The 19788-nt window shown below is 38.5% G+C and overlaps 1 protein-coding gene across 2 annotated transcripts; it reads left to right on the top strand.

Annotated features, from left to right (window-relative positions):
• Positions 1-5231: 5231 nt before the first annotated feature.
• LOC127624115 (zinc finger protein 501-like) lies at positions 5232-15478 on the top strand. Of its 2 annotated transcripts, XM_052098783.1 has the most exons (3): positions 5232-5399; positions 5469-5730; positions 11855-15478. In XM_052098783.1, the coding sequence occupies exons 1-3, from the start codon at positions 5250-5252 to the stop codon at positions 12859-12861; spliced, it is 1419 nt and encodes a 472-aa protein (XP_051954743.1). In that variant the 5' UTR covers positions 5232-5249; the 3' UTR covers positions 12862-15478. The 2 variants fall into 2 exon arrangements, with proteins under 2 accessions (XP_051954743.1, XP_051954742.1); XM_052098782.1 differs by having other exon boundaries at positions 5232-5730.
• The last annotated feature ends 4310 nt before the right edge of the window (positions 15479-19788 follow it).

Genomic DNA, 19788 nt, shown 5'->3' with positions numbered 1-19788 from the left:
TTGTCTTCTACAGTGAAGAACTTGTGTGTTATATCTGATACCAATCTGTCCTTTGAAAATCAAATTACCAATGTTTGTAGAACAGCATTCTTCCACCTAAGAAATATTGCTAAATGAAGGCATATGCTCTCTGTTGCTGATGCCGAAAAACTAATTCATGCGTTCATGACCTCAAGACTAGATTATTGTAATGCATTACTGGGAGGATGTCCAGCAAGATCAATAAATAAACTTCAATTGGTTCAAACTGCAGCAGCCAGAGTGCTAACAAGAACCAAGAAATATGATCATATTAGCCCCATTTTATCATCGTTACATTGGCTACCTGTTAAATTCCGTATTAATTTTTAAATTCTGTTAACTACATACAAAGCTTTGAATGGTCTAGCGCTGCAGTACTTAAGTGACCTTCTACCACGCTATATTCCATCACGTTCATTAAGATCGCAAAATTCCAGCCTGTTAATAGTTCTTAGAATGTCAAAATCCACAAAAGGAGGAATATCCTTTTACTGTTTGGCTCCTAAACTATGGAATTGTCTCCTTAACACTGTTCGAGATGCAGACACACTCCCTCTAGTTATTCTAGACTAAAGCCTCTATTTAGCCAGGCATACACCTAATTTATCCTGCAACCCACAATTAGGCTGCTATAGTTGGGTCTTCCGGAACCAGAAACATTGATCATGATCTATAATCCTGCAATAAATTGAATGGCATCTATGCTTATATTATTTTATTTGTTTCCCTGTCTCAACCTCGGGACTCCTATCTGCTAATAGTTTCAAGTCCAATGTGAACAACATCCTGTTCACTTTCATCTGTTAGCTTAGCTTCGCCATCGCCATCCCTTTCAGGTGAATTATCTGGGTTCTCGAGTATACTTTGTTCAATGCCTTTTGTTTGGTTACTAAACGTTTTCCGACTTTTTGTTCTTGCACTCCCACTCATTTTTAATCATTATACGAGTTTAGAAATTAAATTTCAGGGGATAAATCTGACTGACTATAGGGAGCTACTTATCATGCGTTCATACACATCGCCATTTTTTCCCTTTCCCAGAACCTCTTCTTAATATTATTAACTCGCTATGGTTAGGACATGTCCCAAGAAACTTTAAAATGGCAGTTATCAAACAGCTTATTAAGAAGCCACAACTTGATCCTTGAGAACTGGCTAATTATAGACCGATTTCAAATCTCCCATTTATGTCGAAAATACTTATAAATGTAGTGTCCTCACAAATATGTTCATTTCTACAGAGAAATAGTATATATGAAGAATTTCAATCAGGATTTAGGTCTCATCACACTACAGAGACTGCACTTATCAGAGTTACAAATGACTTGCTCTTATCATCTGATCGCGGCTGCATTTCTCTTCTAGTGCTTTTAGATCTTAGTGCTGCATTCGACATGATAGATCACGACATTCTCTTGAATAGGCTAGAGAATTATGTTGGAATTTGTGGAGTTGCATTAGCATGGTTTAGGTCATATTTAGCAGACCGCTACCACTTTGTCTATGTAAATGAGGAATCGTCAACCAAACAAAAGTAAAATATGGAGTGCCACAGGGATCAGTTTTAGGGCCTCTGCTTTTCTCCATGTATATGCTTCCCCTGGGAGATATTATCAGGAATCGTGGAATAAGTTTCCACTGCTATTGCCAACGATACACAACATTATATTTCTTCAAAACCTGATGAGATTTTACAATTCTCCATATTAGCAGAGTGTATCAATTAAATAAAAGATTGGATGGCCATCTACTCAATTCTGACAAAACAGAGGTACTAATTATTGGACCAAAAAACTCAAAAAATGTGTCACTAAAATATAATTGGACTCTCGATTGATGTACTGTTACATTGTCTTCTACAGTGAAGAACTTGTGTGTTATATTTGATACCAATCTGTCCTTTGAAAATCAAATTACCAATGTTTGTAAAACAGCATTCTTCCACCTAAGAAATATTGCTAAATTATGGCACATGCTCTCTGTTGCTGATGCCAAAAAAAGAATTAATGCATTCATGACCTCAAGACTAGATTATTGTAAAGCATTACTGGGAGGATGTCCAGCAAGATCAATAAATAAACTTCAATTGGTTCAAACTGCAGAGCTAGAGTGCTAACGAGAACCAAGGAATATGATCATATTAGCCCCATTTTATCATCGTTACATTGGCTACCTGTTAAATTCCGTATTGATTTTAAAATTCTGTAACTACATACAAAGCTTTGAATGGTCTAGCTCTGCAGTACTTAAGTGACCTTCTACCAAGCTATATTCCATCATGTTCATTAAGATCGCAAAATTCTGGCCTGGTGTATGCCTGACTCTATTTAGCCAGGCATACACCTAATTTATCCTGCTACCCACAATTAGGCTGCTTTTGTTTAGTCTGCTGGAACCAGAAACCAGAAACATTGATCATGATCAATAATTCTGCAATAAATTGAATGGCATCTATGCTACTATTATTTTATTTGTTTCCCTGTCTCTACCTCGGGACTCCTATGCTGAGGTCATCAGAACCGGCTGGATCCAGCACCATTCCTGATTCATGTTGGACTCCACTGCTTCATGTCGCTGAATGATGATGACTAAATGCAGCCGGTGCCAGCCAAATATCACTTCAGTCTATTATGATTGACTTCAGAGGATGAACTGATGCTATCTTCAACCATAAGACATGGGATACTTCATATGCCATTGTTTGAACCTTGGATTTAGGATGACACCGATCCTCACCAAAATTACAGGCCAGGTTGAACTGCATTCTACCTCACTGATCTCTACCTGCATCACCTCGGCCTATTGATGGATTACGCTCTTAAAATGGAATACATAAACTAAAAATTGCCAACAAAAGCCTTCACCAGCCAATTAACAAGGACAATTGCATCTATGTGAACTTCTGCAGTTAATCCAGGATGCACTTCAAAGCCTGTGGTCATTAATCTTACAGTTCATACACAATCAATGTTTAAACACTGACCCTTAACACTTACTTAGTTTAATAATTTTAAACCATGACTTTAACTATACATAAGTAATATTGTCATTATATTCATGATGTTAGTCAGAGGGGAACTGGCCCCCACAGTAAGTCTGGTTTCTCCCAAGGTTATTTTTCTCCATTAATCTACATCTTATTTAGTTTTGTGTTCCTTGCCACAGTCGCCTTCAGCTTGCTCACTGGGGTTATTAATACAATTATTATTTAATTACTTATTTTTTAACTAATACAATTTTATCTAATTACACAATGATGATTCATTGACATTATAGACATTACAGTTTTATCTTCTGTTAATGCCTGATCTTCTATAAAGCTGCTTTGAAACGATGTGTGTTGTGAAAGACTACGTCATCTATTATTAACAAAATAAAAAGTTTACCAGATGGCTATAAATATAGGGTAAATGTCAATATAATGCTTCAATCTAACTGATTCAGGCATCTCAGTTCAAGTATCAATCATGATTTATGAACCGTGTCACATTACCCTTTCTTCACCATCCTGTGTGGCCAAACCACTTAGAAAGTCCTCAACCTCCAGCAGGGACTTAAAGATGTGCTGTGAAAAACCTTGGGTAATCTTAACTAGTTCCAGGTGGGTCAAGAAGGACTGGTAGCCCATTTTTTGTGCCTTATTGGTGATCTCCATGAAGGCATGGCGGCGGTTAATGGTGACAGCACTGTAATCCGCTGTAAACCTAATATCTCTCCCATCGACCTTGGGTAAAGATTTTCTGGCTGCCCTAATAATTCGATCATGGTCTGTAAAGCGCATCATCTTCATGATGACCGTCCGAGGCCTTCCTACGTTTTTTTGGAGGTCCAATGCAGTGGGCTCTCATAATCTCAAAGACCTTGAGATATAAGATAGGAGATTGGAAGCTTCCACACCCTCTGGTAAGTTCACAATGCATACATTATCCCTACGACTCCGATCTTTCAAATCTACAAGCATCTCCTCATTTTCGCTGAGCATTTTTTTTACAATTTTTCTCCATCTTTTTGACTCGGCTGTTCAAGCAAGAATTTCTGTCACGCAATTTTCTTATCACGTTTAAACAGCCAGATAGCTCTGTATGAATGTTGTCTAGTCTATCCTGCAGCATTTTGATCTGTGCTTCAATGATAACCTGCTGCTTCTCTATAGCTGATGCACTCATGGCCGTGAGGGTCTCCTCCATCTTGTTCTCTTTGTGTGCTTGTTTTTGTTGCATTTGCTTGCTGGATAATTTTCCCTAACATGAAGCGATAATGTAGTTACAAATACTTAACTGTTAAAGAATAGCTGACAAGTTAACTAATCAATATGAACAATTCGTTGAATAAGAGAAGGGTGGGTGGAGCCGAGAAACTAAGCTGCCAATGTGCTCACAGGTCACGTGACCTCGCCGGTGCTTTTTATTGTCAATGCCAAATATGTTCTTATTTATTATTCACACTTATTTTATTTATCCTGACACAGTTAAAATATTGCCTACCACTATCACAGTTCATGAGTTCCTCCTCTTGAATCTAGAGTTGATCGTGTTGTCAATCCAGTACAGCAGGATGCGCTATGAAGCTCTTTATTCTGCCGGAAAACTCACTAATGAAAGAAAGAAAAACTCACAGTTTGAGCCAGTGTTTATAGTTCAGTGTTTCTAGTTCAGTGTTTCTAGTACAGTGTATTTAGTTCAGTGTTTCTAGTTCAGTGTTTAGTATTCAGATGTTGAAGATGAGTTTACAGGTTTACATTCTACAGATTTGATATGCTGTAAATCAGTAGAATGTGTTGGAAATCCTCCTCATGAATCTAGTGTTGATTGTGTTGTCACTCCAGTCCAGCAGGAGGCGCTATGAAGCTCTTTATTCCGCCGGAAAACTCACAGTTTATGTCCAAAGGGCGATAGGTGGCGGTAATGCACCAAAGGGTTTGCGAACCGCCGTAAAACAGCAAGAAGAAGAAGGGCTCACAGTTTGAACACTCAGCTGGTGTGTTTATAGCTCTGTGTTTATAGTTCAGATGTTGAATATGAATTTGCAGGTAGATTTGATGAGCTGCAAATCATAGTATGTGTTTGAAATCCTTTTCATGAATCTAGATGTTGATTGTATTTCTCTCCAGTACAGCAGGAGGCGCTGTGTAGCTCTTTAGTCCACCGGTAAACTCATAAAAGAAAGAAAGAAAAACTCACAGTTTGAACACTCAGCCAGTGTGTGTTAGTTCATTGTTTAGCGTTCAGATGTTGAAGATGAGTTTGCAGGTGGATCGGATGTGCTGTAAATCAGTAGGAACTGATCTGTCCATGCTGGATATTGATGATTTGATGACAGAAATCTCTCAGCTGAAGAAAGAGGTGGCGTTACTGGAGGCAAAGCTGAGGGAAAGAGAGGTTTGTACAGACAACACATTTTGTCAGACAGCTGTTCAATATATAAATCAGTGTGATTGTGTTTGTCAGGTTTCAGATCAGAGGTCCAGAGACACACAGGACTCCGAGCTCAGCCTCACTTTACTCTGTTATACTGCCGCTCAGGAGAGTGTGTGTGACAGTAATCAGGGTGATCAAACCTCCACAGAGTCTCTGGCTTCTGTCTGTAACGCTGCTGGAGAACAGCAGATGCTCAGGATACCATTGAAGAAGCGTTCAGTGAAGATGATGGAGATGAGAAGAAAAACCACAGCAGAGAAACCCAGTGATGTTTGTGATTTTGTTCCTTCAGGTATGTTTGTTTCTTCAGTGGTATATTGAAAAACCCCTAACCCTAAAATTACCAAATTTCTATTTCTATTAATTAAAATTTAACATTAGTATCAATGTGGGTCTTGAAGGATTTGGGCTTCACTCCAACTCAGTTGTACGAACAGGGAAACAAATGTCAGTTAATTATTCTATTCTCAAAATAACCATGAGTAATGGCAGACAACTAGTAAACATCAAAACCTTGTATTGTGTCTTTTAAGGGTTTCATCTTATTCAAAACCGTTCAGTATTTTGGGCTACCACCACTGTTTTCATCTACATATTTTGTCAGAAACTCTTCTAGTTCCATTTAATCAGGTTAATTTTCCATTCTCCTGCACACAAAGACTTGCATGACTTTTATCTTGCTCTCCTGCACACACAATTGTCCAAGTTTTAAATGGTTATATAATATTAGCATTTATATCTGAAGGTTGACAGGAGTTCTTCATGTGTCATACAAACGACAATGTGACCACTAGTTCTGGACAGGGGTGGTCAACAGGGCTGAAAAAACATCATTTTATATATTCACTTAAATATTACCAAAACTTTAATTACAGCTCTGGAAAAAATTAAGAGACCACTGTAAATTATCAGTTTCTCTAGATTTACCATTTATAGGTTTGTGCTTGAGTAAAATTAACATTTCACCCAAATTCCAAATAAAAATATTGTTATTTAGAGTATTTATTTGCAGAAAATGATAATGACATATCAAATGTATATAAACCAAACAGCACCATGTTATATTCTTTATTATTAAGAACATACCTAAGAACATTGCATTCCATTTTAAACTAAAGCACATAGAATTATGAAATCAAAAGTTTTTTTTTATCCTTTTCACATTGTCAAATCTTAAGTAAAAAAGGAAAATGAGAAAAGAAACGCTTCAGTAGACGATTGTCTTCAATTCTATGATAACTTACTGAACTATGCAGTACTCCAAAAAACAGGCAGTACCTCATTGTTTTTCATAAACTACACCTGTATGTATGGTAGTAATTAGAGGTTGATCGATACTGGATTTTGCCGATAGCAATAACTAAGGTGGTGCAAACTGCAGATAGTTTTTAAAATCGATTTATAGTGTGTTAATAAAAATTCTTAATCTTTCTTTACTATGATGGACAAAGACATAGAGGCTATAAGAGTCCAAAATAAATAAAACCTGAGATGCAGTTTAGTACTATTGCAAAAAAAGTCAGATTTGGTGCATGACGCAGGACTGTTAACTAAACGGGACTACTATTTTGAAATAACAGAGACTTGGCTCTTTTACAATGCTCTATATATATTCTATATATTTCCTAGATTAAGCATTTTGTATATGTATACTAGAAGGGGCAAAAGGAGCAATTATCGGCACTTTCGGTATAGATTTAGCCAAAAAACGATTCCAGTCGGCACAGATTAATCTGTAAAATTAATCTGTATATCAGTCTACCTCTACTTTGTTTATACAAAGAGGAACACAGGTTATTAAATTGGAATAGATTTAGCAGATAACCAGTTGTTCCAAAAAGCGATTATCATCACCTTGGTAAAACTGATATATTTGTCTAGCTCTGCTTTGTTTGTAAACTTTCAACTGTACAGTACATACACTAAGGTCAAAGTCATTAAAAACAATTTTTAACGACTCCACAGTTTACATATTAGCAAACTTTAGTTTTGGCAAGTCGTTTAGGACATGTACTTTGTGCATGCCACAATTAATTTTTCCAACAATTGTTTACAGACAGATTGTTTCACTTTAATCACAATTCCAATGGGTCAGAATTTTACATACACTAAGTTAACTGTGCCTTTAAGCAGCCTAGAGAATTCCAGAAAATTATGTCAAGCCTTTAGACAGTTAGCTTCTGATAGATGTAATGAATTTGAGGTGTACCTGTGGATGTATTTTAAGGCCTACCTACAAACTCGTGCATCTTTGCTTGACATGGAAAAATCAAAAGAGATCAGCCAAGACCTCAGAAAAAACAATTGTGGACCTCCTCAAGTCATCCTTGGGAGCAATTTATAAATGCCTGAAGGTACCATGTTCATCTGTACAAACAATAGTATGCAAGTATAAACACCATGTGACCATGCAGCCATCATACCGCTCAGGGAGGAGACACATTCTGTCTCCTAGAGATTAACGTGGTTTGGTGTGAAAAGTGCAAATCAATCCCAGAACAACAGTAAAGGACCTTGTGAAGATGCTGGAGGAACAGGTAGACATGTATCTAGATCCACAGTAAAACAAGTCCTATATCGACATAACCTGAAACGCTGCTCATTATGGAAGAAGCAACTGCTCCAAAACCACCATATAAAAGCCACACTACAGTTTGCAAGTGCACATGTGGACAATGGTATTACTTTTAGGAGAAATGTCCTCTGGTCTGATGAAACAAAATTTTAACTGTTTGGCCATAATGACCATCGTTATGTTTGGAGGAAAAAGGGTTAGGCTCGCAAGCCGAAGAACACTATCCCATCTGTGAAGCATGGGGATGCAGCATCATGTTGTGGGGGTGCTTTGCTGCAGGAGAGACTGGTGCACTTCACAAAATAGATGGCATCATGAGGAACGAAAAGTATGTGGATATACGTTTACATTTATGCATTTGGCAGACGCTTCTATCCAAAGCGACTTACAGTGCACTTATTACAAGGACAATCCCCCCGGAGCAACCTGGAGTTAAGTGCCTTACTCAAGGACACAATGATGGTGGCTGTGGGGATCGAACCAGCGACCAGTTTACCAGTTATGTGCTTTAGACCACTACACCTCCACATACATTGGATATATTGAAGCAACATCTCAACACATCAGCCAAGAAGTTAAAGCTCATTGCAAATGGGTCTTCCAAATGAAAAATGACCCAAAGCATAAGTTGTGGCAAAATTGCTTAAGGACAACAAAGTCAAGGTATTTGAGTGGGCATCACAAACCCTGACCTCAGTCTGATAGAAAGTTTATGGGCAGAATTGAATAAGCGTTTGAGCAAGGAGGCCTACAAACCTGACTCGGTTACACCAGTTCTGTCTTGAGGAATGGGACAAAATTCCAGCAACTTATTGTGAGACGCTTGTGGAAGGAAACCCAAAACATTTGACCCAAGTTAAACTATTTAAAGGCAATGCTACTAAATACTAACAAAGTGTATGTAAACTTCTGCCCCACTATGAATGTGATGAAATAAAATCTGAAATAAATAATTCTCTCTCATTATTTCACATTCTTAAAATAGTGACCTTAACTGACCTAAGACAGGGAAAGTTTTCTAAGATTTAATGTCAGGAATTGTGAAAAACTGAGTTTATATGTATTTGGCTAAAGTGTATGTAAACTTCTGACTTCAGCTGTATATACAGAGCATCCGGAAAGTATTCACAGCGCTTCACTTTTTCCACATTTTGTTATGATACAGCCTTGTTCCAAAATGTATTAAATTCATTATTTGCCTCAAAATTCTACAAATAACACCCCATAATTACAAAGAGAAAGAGAAGTTTGTTTGAAATCGAAAAAAAAAAATCACATGTACATAAATATTCACAGCCTTTGCTCAATACTTTGTTGAAGCACCTTTGGCACCAATTACAGCCTCAATACTTTTGGAGTATGATGCTACAAGCTTGGCACACCTGTTTTTGGGCAGTTTCTCCCATTCTTTTTTGCAGGACCTCTCAAGCTCCATCAGGTTGGAACAGACATTTTCAGATCACTCCAGAGATGTTCAATCGGGTTCAAGTCTGGGCTCTGGCTGGGCCACCCAAGGACATTCGCAGAGTTGTACCGTAGCCACTCCTTTGTTATCTTGGCTGTGTGCTTAGGGTAACTGTCCTGTTGGAAGATGAACCTTCGCCCCAGTCTGAGGTCCAGAGCACTCTGGAGCAGGTTTTCATCAAGGATGTCTCTGTACATTGCTGCATTCATCTTTTCCTCGATCCTGACTAGTCTCCCAGTTCCTGCCGCTGAAAAAAATCCCAACAGAATGATGTTGGGCCTCATGTATTCAGATACAAGACAAAGGCAGGCAGGCCAAAGGCAGTCGTAAAGCCTGACTGAGGCCCACAAAAAAGTCATAAATCTTAGTGATAAAAACCGTGCCAAAATCAAACAAAAGGAGTACAAAACAAACTACAAATCCCAAGAAGCCTTGCTCACTTTACAACTGTGTGAAATTCCAAAGGATCAAACTCTCATCTCCTATTGGATGAGGCACTCAACAGAACGCACCTCAACTATGATGTCATCAGGAGTAGAAATACTGCGGAAATCGTTCTCTACCTCGCTTCCAGTGACTTTGCATGCCGTATGTAGATGCAGTCCTCGCTGCTCTCAGGTGTTGCCTCGTTACAAAAGGAAATAACGTGCAACTTGAAACTGTGGCCATCTCGCTGGACGAGTTGAGATTACATTGTGTTCCACCGAACACTTTAACGGATCCGAAGGAAACCGCCGAGCAATCCGCATCTTCATCCGTTTGCCTGCATAAGTGACGAAAGAGGAATTCCCTTCCCACTTCAATCAGGTTGACGTTGCTGATTTCTCCGCCAGCCCTCTGAGAATCAGTAGCCATACCGCCCACCGACAGAACGTGGAAACCCCCCCCCCCCGTCATCTCCCGAGACTCGAGGAACCGAGTCGGAGTCAAACGACGGATGAACACACGTTCTATGTAAGAGGTTATGTCTGGGCAGAGATGGGATATTTATATATATATATATATATATGAACCGTTAAGAATACCGTTAAAGTACCGGATCGATAAGCAGTATCGGTAAGAGTAGTAATACCATTAAAACCTTAACGATACCCATCCTAGTTATGCCTGTGCTTCTCTTGGATGCTCTGAATATTGGATTACGTGTCTGGATTGCCCCTTAATTAAAGCTGCATTTGGATCTCAACCTTCGTGTCTCGGAGCAGTTCGTAAAACCTGCTTTGTTTATTTAATATATTTGTTATACATTATTTATACAATATGTTTTTACATTATACATTTTTAATTTAAGTCTACAAGTGCAGATTGGTCAAGTGTTCAATAAAGGTATTTGTTGAGAAATTGTCTATCTTAAGTAATTATTTGTGTTACATTTTATCTTTCAAATAAAAGGTTCAAAGGTTAAAAACAAGCACATATCGGCCAAAATAAATCGACAGCATTAATCGGCCATTGGCCGACCCGGATTTCAAAAGATCTGCATCGGCCTGAAAAAACAATATCAGTCGACATCTAAATTTAATCCATTTTGGAGTAAGGGTGTAACATAACAAAATGTGGAAAAAGTAAAGCGCTGTGAATACTTTCCGGATGCTCTGTACAAAGAGGAACATGGAGGGAATTTTATGAAAACTATCGGAATAGATCTTGCTGTTAACAGATAGTTCCAAAAAGCAACTATCGGCAGCGATTTAATAGGTAAAACTGATATACTGGTCTACCTCTGCTTTGTTTATACTGTATATACAAAGAGGAACAGAAAAAATATCAACATAGATTTTAGCTGATAATCAATAGTTCCAAAATGATCTATTGGCACGATTAATAGTTATAGAAGCAGTGATCGGCACAAAAATTAGACGTTTGTATTTGATGTCTTACAGAAATCATATTTCACTTTGTGATTCTTTTGCAAATCTTTCAAACTGTTATTAGGCAAAACAATTTGTAAGTCGCTTTGGATAAAGCATTTGCTAAAAAAGAATAAACTGGAGTTTCATTACATAATTTGTGCTGTGGATGTTTCAGGCCTTTTTTTGCTATTTTATGAAATATTAATGCAAGTAATGCATTTTTTTTTTTTTAAGTTCAGATTCTAAGCTTTCAAATAATACCACATATGTTGACGTGTACGCAGAGTTTAAGAATACTTTTAAATTTGATGAATATTTTAATTTAAAATTGTAATTTAACAGCCTACTGTTGACACACTCTCTTATATTTGGTTGTACCTGAAAAATGCAGGTAGTTTTCTTTGTCTAGAATGTCTTATTTTATTATTATAACCGATCTCAATCCAAACAGGACCGATTTTGAAGCTGATATTTTTCAGCATTTTGAGCGTAACCAATGATGTTATTGTTTTCTTCCATTTAGAAGCAAACCTTGGATCATCTTCAAATGGGGAAGCGGCTTCTACATCAAAAGAGCGTTGTACAGCGAGTCTTCCCTGCATCACTCGTGAGAAGACATTAAGCTCGCTGCGGCAATTAGTGAGACGTGAGAGAAAACCCACAGAACAGAAATTCTTCAAATGCAGGACATGTGGGAGCTTATTTTCTACCTCAAAAGAGAGGAAAGATCATTCAAAAGTGCACAAAGTAAAGGAGTTCCACTGTGATCAATGCAGGAAGGTTTTCTTTGTCGAGTCTCTTCTGAAAGCTCACATGAAGACACACCGTAACGAAAAGCCTTACCGGTGCAGTGAGTGTGACAAGTGTTTCAAAACTAAAGGAAATCTTGTTGTTCATAAGAGAACACACACAGGAGAAAAACCATTCAAGTGTCCTCACTGTGAGAGGAGATTCACTCATGGACCCCGTCTGAAGCAACATGTCCATTTGCACACCAAGGACAAGCCATATCAGTGCAGTAATTGTGGCAAAACCTTTACACAGCTGGATTCTTTAAAGGCACATCAAAATACACATTCTGAGGAGAAACCCCATCAATGCTCACACTGTGATAAACGTTTCCGACAGAGATCTCATCTGATTGTCCATGAGAGAACACACTCAGGAGAGAAACCTTACGTCTGCACTCACTGTAATAAGAGCTTTTCTGATCCACGTCATTTCCATGTTCATCAGAGAGTGCACACTGGAGAAAAACCTTATCATTGTACCATATGTGGGAGGAATTTCAATCAATACGCAAACTTAATAAAGCACCAGAGAAGACATACAGGAGAAAGACCTTACACATGCACTCAATGCGACAAAACATTTGCTCGACCAGATGTCCTGAAAACCCATCACAGAGTTCATACAGGAGAGAAACCTTACGGTTGCTCCACCTGCGGGGAGAGATTCGCTTATTTAGGACGTTATCAGACTCATCTGAAGAAACATGCGAAAGATCAAACCGCCCTAGAATCATTATAGGTATACAATAAAATATAATGATATGCAGTTGAGTTCAGCGGTTCGTTTGAATTACAAATAGTAAAATATGCACATTAACGGATGCAGAGGTAGATTTATGTAACCATGCTGTGCTCGTGTCACTCATGCAAAAAAAAAATAATTTTTTTTTAAAATGCAATGTTTCTCAAACCATCAAAACTCGAATGGAAGCAAGTCAATGAAAATCTGAAATAATTCGATAACTCTTACCTTACATACAGTAAAGCTGATGGCATTTTTCCTACTGTCCTTCGATTTTATGATGTATCTGTCATAATATTATATTCTTGAGCTTTGAATGCAAATAATTTTATTTAAAAATACTTTATCCATCAAGATGGACTTCAATCACTTGCTGAAGTTATTTATTAATTGCCCTATCCAGGTTAAAATAAAAAAATTAACTGCTAATAACAATTTTAATAAATTAAAGGTGGAGTGTGAAATTTTACTTCAATACACTTTTTGTCGAATTACACGATGATCTCTTCGTGGTCCGCTAGCTGTCCTTTCTGTGTGTGCACTGATACAAAAATCTGATGTTTGTACACAGCCCTGGCTCTGTAAATGTTAAAATGAATAAAGTGCATCAGACCGATCCACACAACACTGTTGTGATCACACAGCATTGGGGACGCGTGTACATGAATGTGGGGGGGGCGGAGCTTCTGAAGGAGCACAGAAGGGAGGGGTGTGTTTGTTTGGCTGGAGAGTTCAAATATCAAGTCTTTCTTAGGAATCGCTTGCATGAAAGGGTGTGATGAGTCTGAGGGGTGTTGGCAAAGGTTGTTTGAAAACATGCTTTATTTTTGCAATTCTGTTTGGTGCCACTAGTAGGGCAGAAATTACACAGTCCACCTTTAATTCATTTTAATATATATATATATATATATATATAAATAATTTACATATCATTCTCAGGGAGTGTTACACTCATATGGGTCAGATAACAAGCGTCGACTGTTCAGACCAGTATCTGATATGGGCTACATTTAAATTGTAATGTGAACAACCTTACAGAAAAATGAGATTAGAGCAGATTCAGCTGAGGTATGAACGTAGCCATAGTGTTTTCACGGCTCAGCCATCAGTTGGGGACATGAAGCTCCCCAAGAGGTTTGGGAATAGAGATTAATTCTGTTGAATGCAGGGGGTCAGGAATAGTTTTTTTAGGGTTTCACATTTGGGTCAAATGCTAGGACCAAACCAGAGTTTGTTTCCTCCCATCCCTCTGCTTCCACTGGTGTCTGTTCTCATCATATTTGTTTGGGTCTGAACCGCGGTCCAATTGTGTCATCAACGTGCATACAAGCGACAGTTTTGTAACCATAACAACTGAAGCACTTCCACAATTAGATATGATTGCGTTCATATCAGCAGTGAACCGTACCCTAGACCACCTTTTCAAGCAGACTGGGGTGCGCACCTGAGTTCAGAAAACTGTTCACATTATCCAAACGAACCAGGAGCTGCACCAAAAGTGCTAGTGTGAAAGCACACTTACTGTCAGCCCTTTGCCCCTGCTGGTAGATACCAAAATCAAAACATTTTGATAGCCAAAAATATTTTTTCCATTGATGGCCGTTCAAAAGTAACCGTGTATTCTGACAAAATGTTTTTTTTTTGTCTATGCAACACAAATTCTAAGTACTAACAAAGATGCTGGTGTCCATGTTCTTTATGCATCTGCAAAGCAACTGCTATTGAGATGAACAGATGAGGAAATTTTGTTGTTCATGAGAACAGGACAATTATAGTGCTGTAATGTGAACTTGTTCTACTAAAAAGTGGTTGCATAACTAAAAAAAAAAGTTTCAATAATATGATTGCCTGGCTTTATGATGTTGTTAGACATGTGATTGTTTTGTTTTCTTGACTGCACAGCGCTGTTCTCTGACATGGAGAACACATCTCAATTATGCTGAAGTACTTTCTGAACATTTGTAATGTTATAATTTGTACTGCTTCATGAGCTAAAGTTCTTTACACAGTAAACTGAGTGATTGTCTCTGCTTTTTTGATGATCTTTTTCTTAAATTGTAGGGTGTCAGTTAGAATGCTTAATGGACATTTACAGTTGTTTCAGTATAGTTGTTTTCTAAGTCCGTATTCACACTGCAGGAAAAAAATCATCTTTTCCCTGTTTACATCTGGAAGACATTTTTTAGGTTGTTTAGTCATCTGCAATATGTCTAAGACGTTTTCTCTCTGATGTCAAAAAGACATTCAGTAAATGCTTTTTGAGACGTTTATGATTTAGAATGTTTGTAAATCTGTCATTTTAAGATGTTTATCAGATGAAAACTTGAATGTGATGCTTTCCAGATGAAAAGATCCAAAACAGATATCTAGATGTACGTGCGCTCTGGGTTCTAATTAACATCTGCTAAACATATTTAAAAGATCAGATTTACAAACAATAAATTGCAAACATCCGAAAGGTATCTGCTTAATGTCTGATAGACATCTGAGAAAAACATACATCTGAGATATACTTCATTCATGTATATCAGATGAGCAATCAATTAAAAAAACTTCGACAAAAACACATCAAGTAGTCATCTAGGTGATGTACGTGTGCTATCTTGGAATTTGCAAAAAAATGTATGGATGTTTATCATGTTTGTATACAAAAATATGAATGTAATTGATACCTTCCAGATAAAACACTGTTTTAAAAATGTCAAATCACATGCTTGTCAATAAAAGCAATCATCTACAACATAACTGTACTGAAAATCCGACCTACCTCTTACTCAAGACCCATATATAAAAGCATCCTTTTAATGTTAAAAAGATGTATAATGTAAGAGTTATGGTCCACATTCTCAAACTAAAATACCGTAGCAATAGAAAGAAATCCCAGCAAACGTACAAATTTAAAAAGACGTAGCCTTCAAAGCAGCGCTTAGAAAGAAAGCAATATTTATTCAGAGATGAAGTCAGCTTAGCAACACAATTAAAATGTGAGACAGCAAAACTTCAGAATTATGTAAAATAGTTTCTATTTATTCTTACAATTCACATTATTCGGTCAAATCTACACTGTAAATCTCAACTCCTCCATGACACAAAATTTTAGTGTAGAGTCTACACAAATGGTCAGAAATGTTCACTTGACACAAAAACACTTAGGTTAGTTTCACATATTTTTTAATTTTTGAGTTACTAAGATTTGTAATGCGCATATAGCCTAATGTGCTCAAGTTCAATTAACAACATGCATTATGTACTTAGCACATCATTTAACAGTCAACTGAACACACACAAAAAAAATTATGTAGTGATTTTGTTACTCAAAATTAATACTTCATTCACTTCACTGTTGTGTAACTTAAAATATTTGAGTAGAAATAACACCTTTTGTGTTAGTGTTCATGTCTATTCAACTTAAATTGTTCATGTCAAAATGGCATGTACTTTAAACTCAATGAACAACATATAAGTTGTCCATTTTCCATACATTTTTGTGATTAATTGAATGTAGAACTTGATGTAAAAATGTCTATTAAATTCTTGATTGTTTATTTGACAAGGTGTCCATTTCAAAATGAATCATTTGTGTTCACGTCACATAACAATAATACAATGAGAGGTTAGTGTTATTTATACACTTCAATACATCTTAAATATATAATGTCAAAATAGCATACATTGTTAAGGTCTATAAAGTATATTTAACTCTGCACTAATCTGAATTATGAACTCAGCATAACATTTAATGGTGATGCAAGGAGTGCCCACAGATGAAACGTGTGATATACAGCAACACTGTACCAATAGAAAGGAATATACTAAACATGCAGCCATCAATAATATACCATTACCATAAACACACACATGCCGTCATTCAGACTGACACAATGCTGAAAGTGGATAAGAATGCCTGTAAGAAAAAAGGGACACAACTCTGTTTCAGAAACACTGTCGCAGTAATGCATCTATAATATAACTTGAGAGAACATATCATGTTTTAATGCATGAAATCATTGTCGTACCCTAAGTCCTTACAGATGTCTGGCATTGGCGACATGGTTCAAGAAGCATCAGTACTATCACCAAAATAGCTACAGTTTCTTGTTCAAGGCCAAGATTTTAGGTTTCAGTTTGTCCCCATCAATGTGCAAGAGCACTTGCTGAATGAAAAGAAAGGTGTTCATCATAGATTTTGGGTAAGACTGCATTACCACCTTCTTCATCAGGGACAATGGACACAATGCAGATAGGACTGGTGAGGTTTTCCAAACTTCTCGACTCTACACAAGCAAAATACATTTACTAGTCACTTCTTCTGGTACAAACAGTCACTTTCCGGGCATATATTTACACATTTCTAGTTAGATGTTAAAGTAATTACTGTTATTTTCCAGAGACAGACTACTTTATATCGACACAAGGATATTAAAAGTGCCGTTGCATAACACCATTCAGGCGCCTAAATCTTATAATGGTAGGGAAAATCTGAATAATTAAGACAGTAAAGTCTTTGCCATTGTTCTGTCAATAGCTTGGGTGCAGCTTTATAGCTACTAGTTATAGTTAAGACTGCAATGCTTTAACGCCAAATAATTCTGAGTATCACCACAAGTTTCGTCTTTGGGCAAAGTTTACTGTGGCGTGGGGATGTGGTCATGTGTCAGTCTGTGGGACAGAGAGAGCGGTAAGGGTTGTCACCTGGTTCATAATTAACCCTAACACCTGTCTCTTGTTATAGTGATGCGGAGGGAGACATAAAAGGCACGCCGAGTGTCCAAAGAGAGAGAGAGGGTGACCGATAGTGCTTCCCTTTGTTTATCCCTTATTTTCGATTCCGACGGTGACCGTCGATTGTGATTGTATGTTGGAGAAATTAAAGACTTTGAACCTGCTTCGCTGTCTCCTGACTCCTCCATTGCCCTGAATTAAGAGCTTTTTACAGTGTAGCCGAGAACCCGGCTTTGGAGGAGAATGCTGCTATGGAGTCTTCACCGCTGGCCGAAGTCTTCAACACCCTCACCAGCACCCAGCAGGCACAACACCATGTTTAGTCGCTGCAGAGCTTGATCGTCAGGGAGGGGGCTGGCGCTGCGACCTCCTCGGAGCCCGTCCCACCGGTGGCCCTCACGAAAATGGGGCCAAGCGACGATCCGGAGGCCTTCCTCGACCTTTTTGAGAAAACTGCAGAGATATGGAGGTGGCCTCCCTAAAACCACAATCACCTCAAAAAGGCCATCCAGCAATGGGTCGGTCAGACCTCGGAGCAGAGTCGGTAGCTATTCCGCTCGTTGAGCTTCGGGAAGGACGGCCGCCCGTTTGCTTTTGCGCAGCAGCTCCATGACGCCTGCCGGAAATGGCTACTGGTTAGCCAATGGCTAATGGCCCATTTTGTTTGGCCGGGCATTCACGGGGACGTTCGCAAGTGGTGTGCGGCGTGCTGGTAATGTCAGTTGGTGAACCCACCAGCCACCCTAAAAGTGGCATTGTGCCCACTGCCATTGATCGAGATCATCTTCGACAGAATTGGAATGGATCTCGTCAGGCCATTAGAGAAGACTGCACACGGGCATCGCTTTGTGTTAGCTCTGGTGGACTATGCAACGCGATATCCGGAAGCAGTGCCTCTATGCAACATCTCATTACACAGTGTTGCGGAGGCACTCTTCAAAATTATCTTCCGAATGGGGATTTCAAAGGAAATCCTCACTGATCAAGATTCATGTCACGTACACACTGGAACTATATGAATTATTAGGCATTAAGTCGATTCGCACCAGTGTTTATCACCCGCAAACCAACGGACTGATTGAATGACCCAAGACCAAAAAGGGGGTAAGGCAGTTTTTGGTGCTGGCTGCCTACTACCGAAGGTTTGTGCCTAGTTATTCTGATGTCACCAGCCCGCTGACTGACCTTACTAAAAAGGGGGCTCCCGATCCGGTCCAGTGGACAGAGTCGTGCCAACAGGCCTTCCTTAAGGTAAAATCTGCACTGTGTTGGGGGCCGCTTTTACATGCACCTGATTTCTCTCTCCCCTTTATTTTGCAGACTGATGCATCTGACAGGGGGCTGGGCGCAGTGCTTTCGCAGGAGGTTGGAGGGGAGGAACAGCCAGTGCTTTTTCTCCTTGATTCTTTTATCTCAAAAGATAAAAGTGTAATTGATGATATTGCTCCTGTGAAAGTCAGGAAGAAGAGTGGCAGACAAAAAGCACCTTGGAGAAACTCAACAGCAGTGCAAAATATGAAAAGACAATGCAGAAAAGCAGAGCGCATGTGGTGGAAGACAAAACTTGTAGTCCATTATAACATCTACAAAGACAGCATCCATGCTTTTAATATGGAACTAGGCAAAGCTACACAGACTTTCTTCTCGAATATTATAAACAGCAACTTAAACAACACACACACTCTTTTTGCGACTGTAGAGAGACTGACAAACCCCCCAAGCCAGATTCCCAGTGAAATGCTCTCAGACAGCAAGTGCAGTGAGTTTGCTTCTTTCTTTTCTGAAAAAATCAATAATATCAGAAAGGTGATCAGCACATCCTTGAGTTGTGCTGGGGTCAGACAAATCAAACCACAACCTGAGAAAGTAGTTACTATGTCTGATTTCAAAGAAATTGATGGCAAAATTTTGGAAGAAACCGTACAGCACCTTAAAACATCAACCTGCGCCCTTGATGCACTTCCCACATCTTTTTTCAAAAGTGTGTTCAACTGTTTAGAAGCAGATCTCCTAGAAGTGATAAAATCTTCACTTCTCTCTGGGAGTTTTCCAAACTCCCTGAAAACTGCAGTTGTCAAGCCCCTCTTGAAAAAGAGCAATCTGGATAAGACCATATTAAGCAACTATAGACCGATCTCAAATCTTCGTTTCATAGGCAAGATCATTGAAAAAGTTGTCTTCAATCAGCTGAACAAATTCTTG

The sequence above is a fragment of the Xyrauchen texanus genome, chromosome 30, assembly GCF_025860055.1.
Source record: "Xyrauchen texanus isolate HMW12.3.18 chromosome 30, RBS_HiC_50CHRs, whole genome shotgun sequence".
In the NCBI taxonomy this organism is placed as follows: domain Eukaryota; kingdom Metazoa; phylum Chordata; class Actinopteri; order Cypriniformes; family Catostomidae; genus Xyrauchen; species Xyrauchen texanus.
The sequence above is the reverse complement of the archived record's forward strand: the minus strand, read 5'-3'. Positions and strand labels throughout refer to the sequence as shown.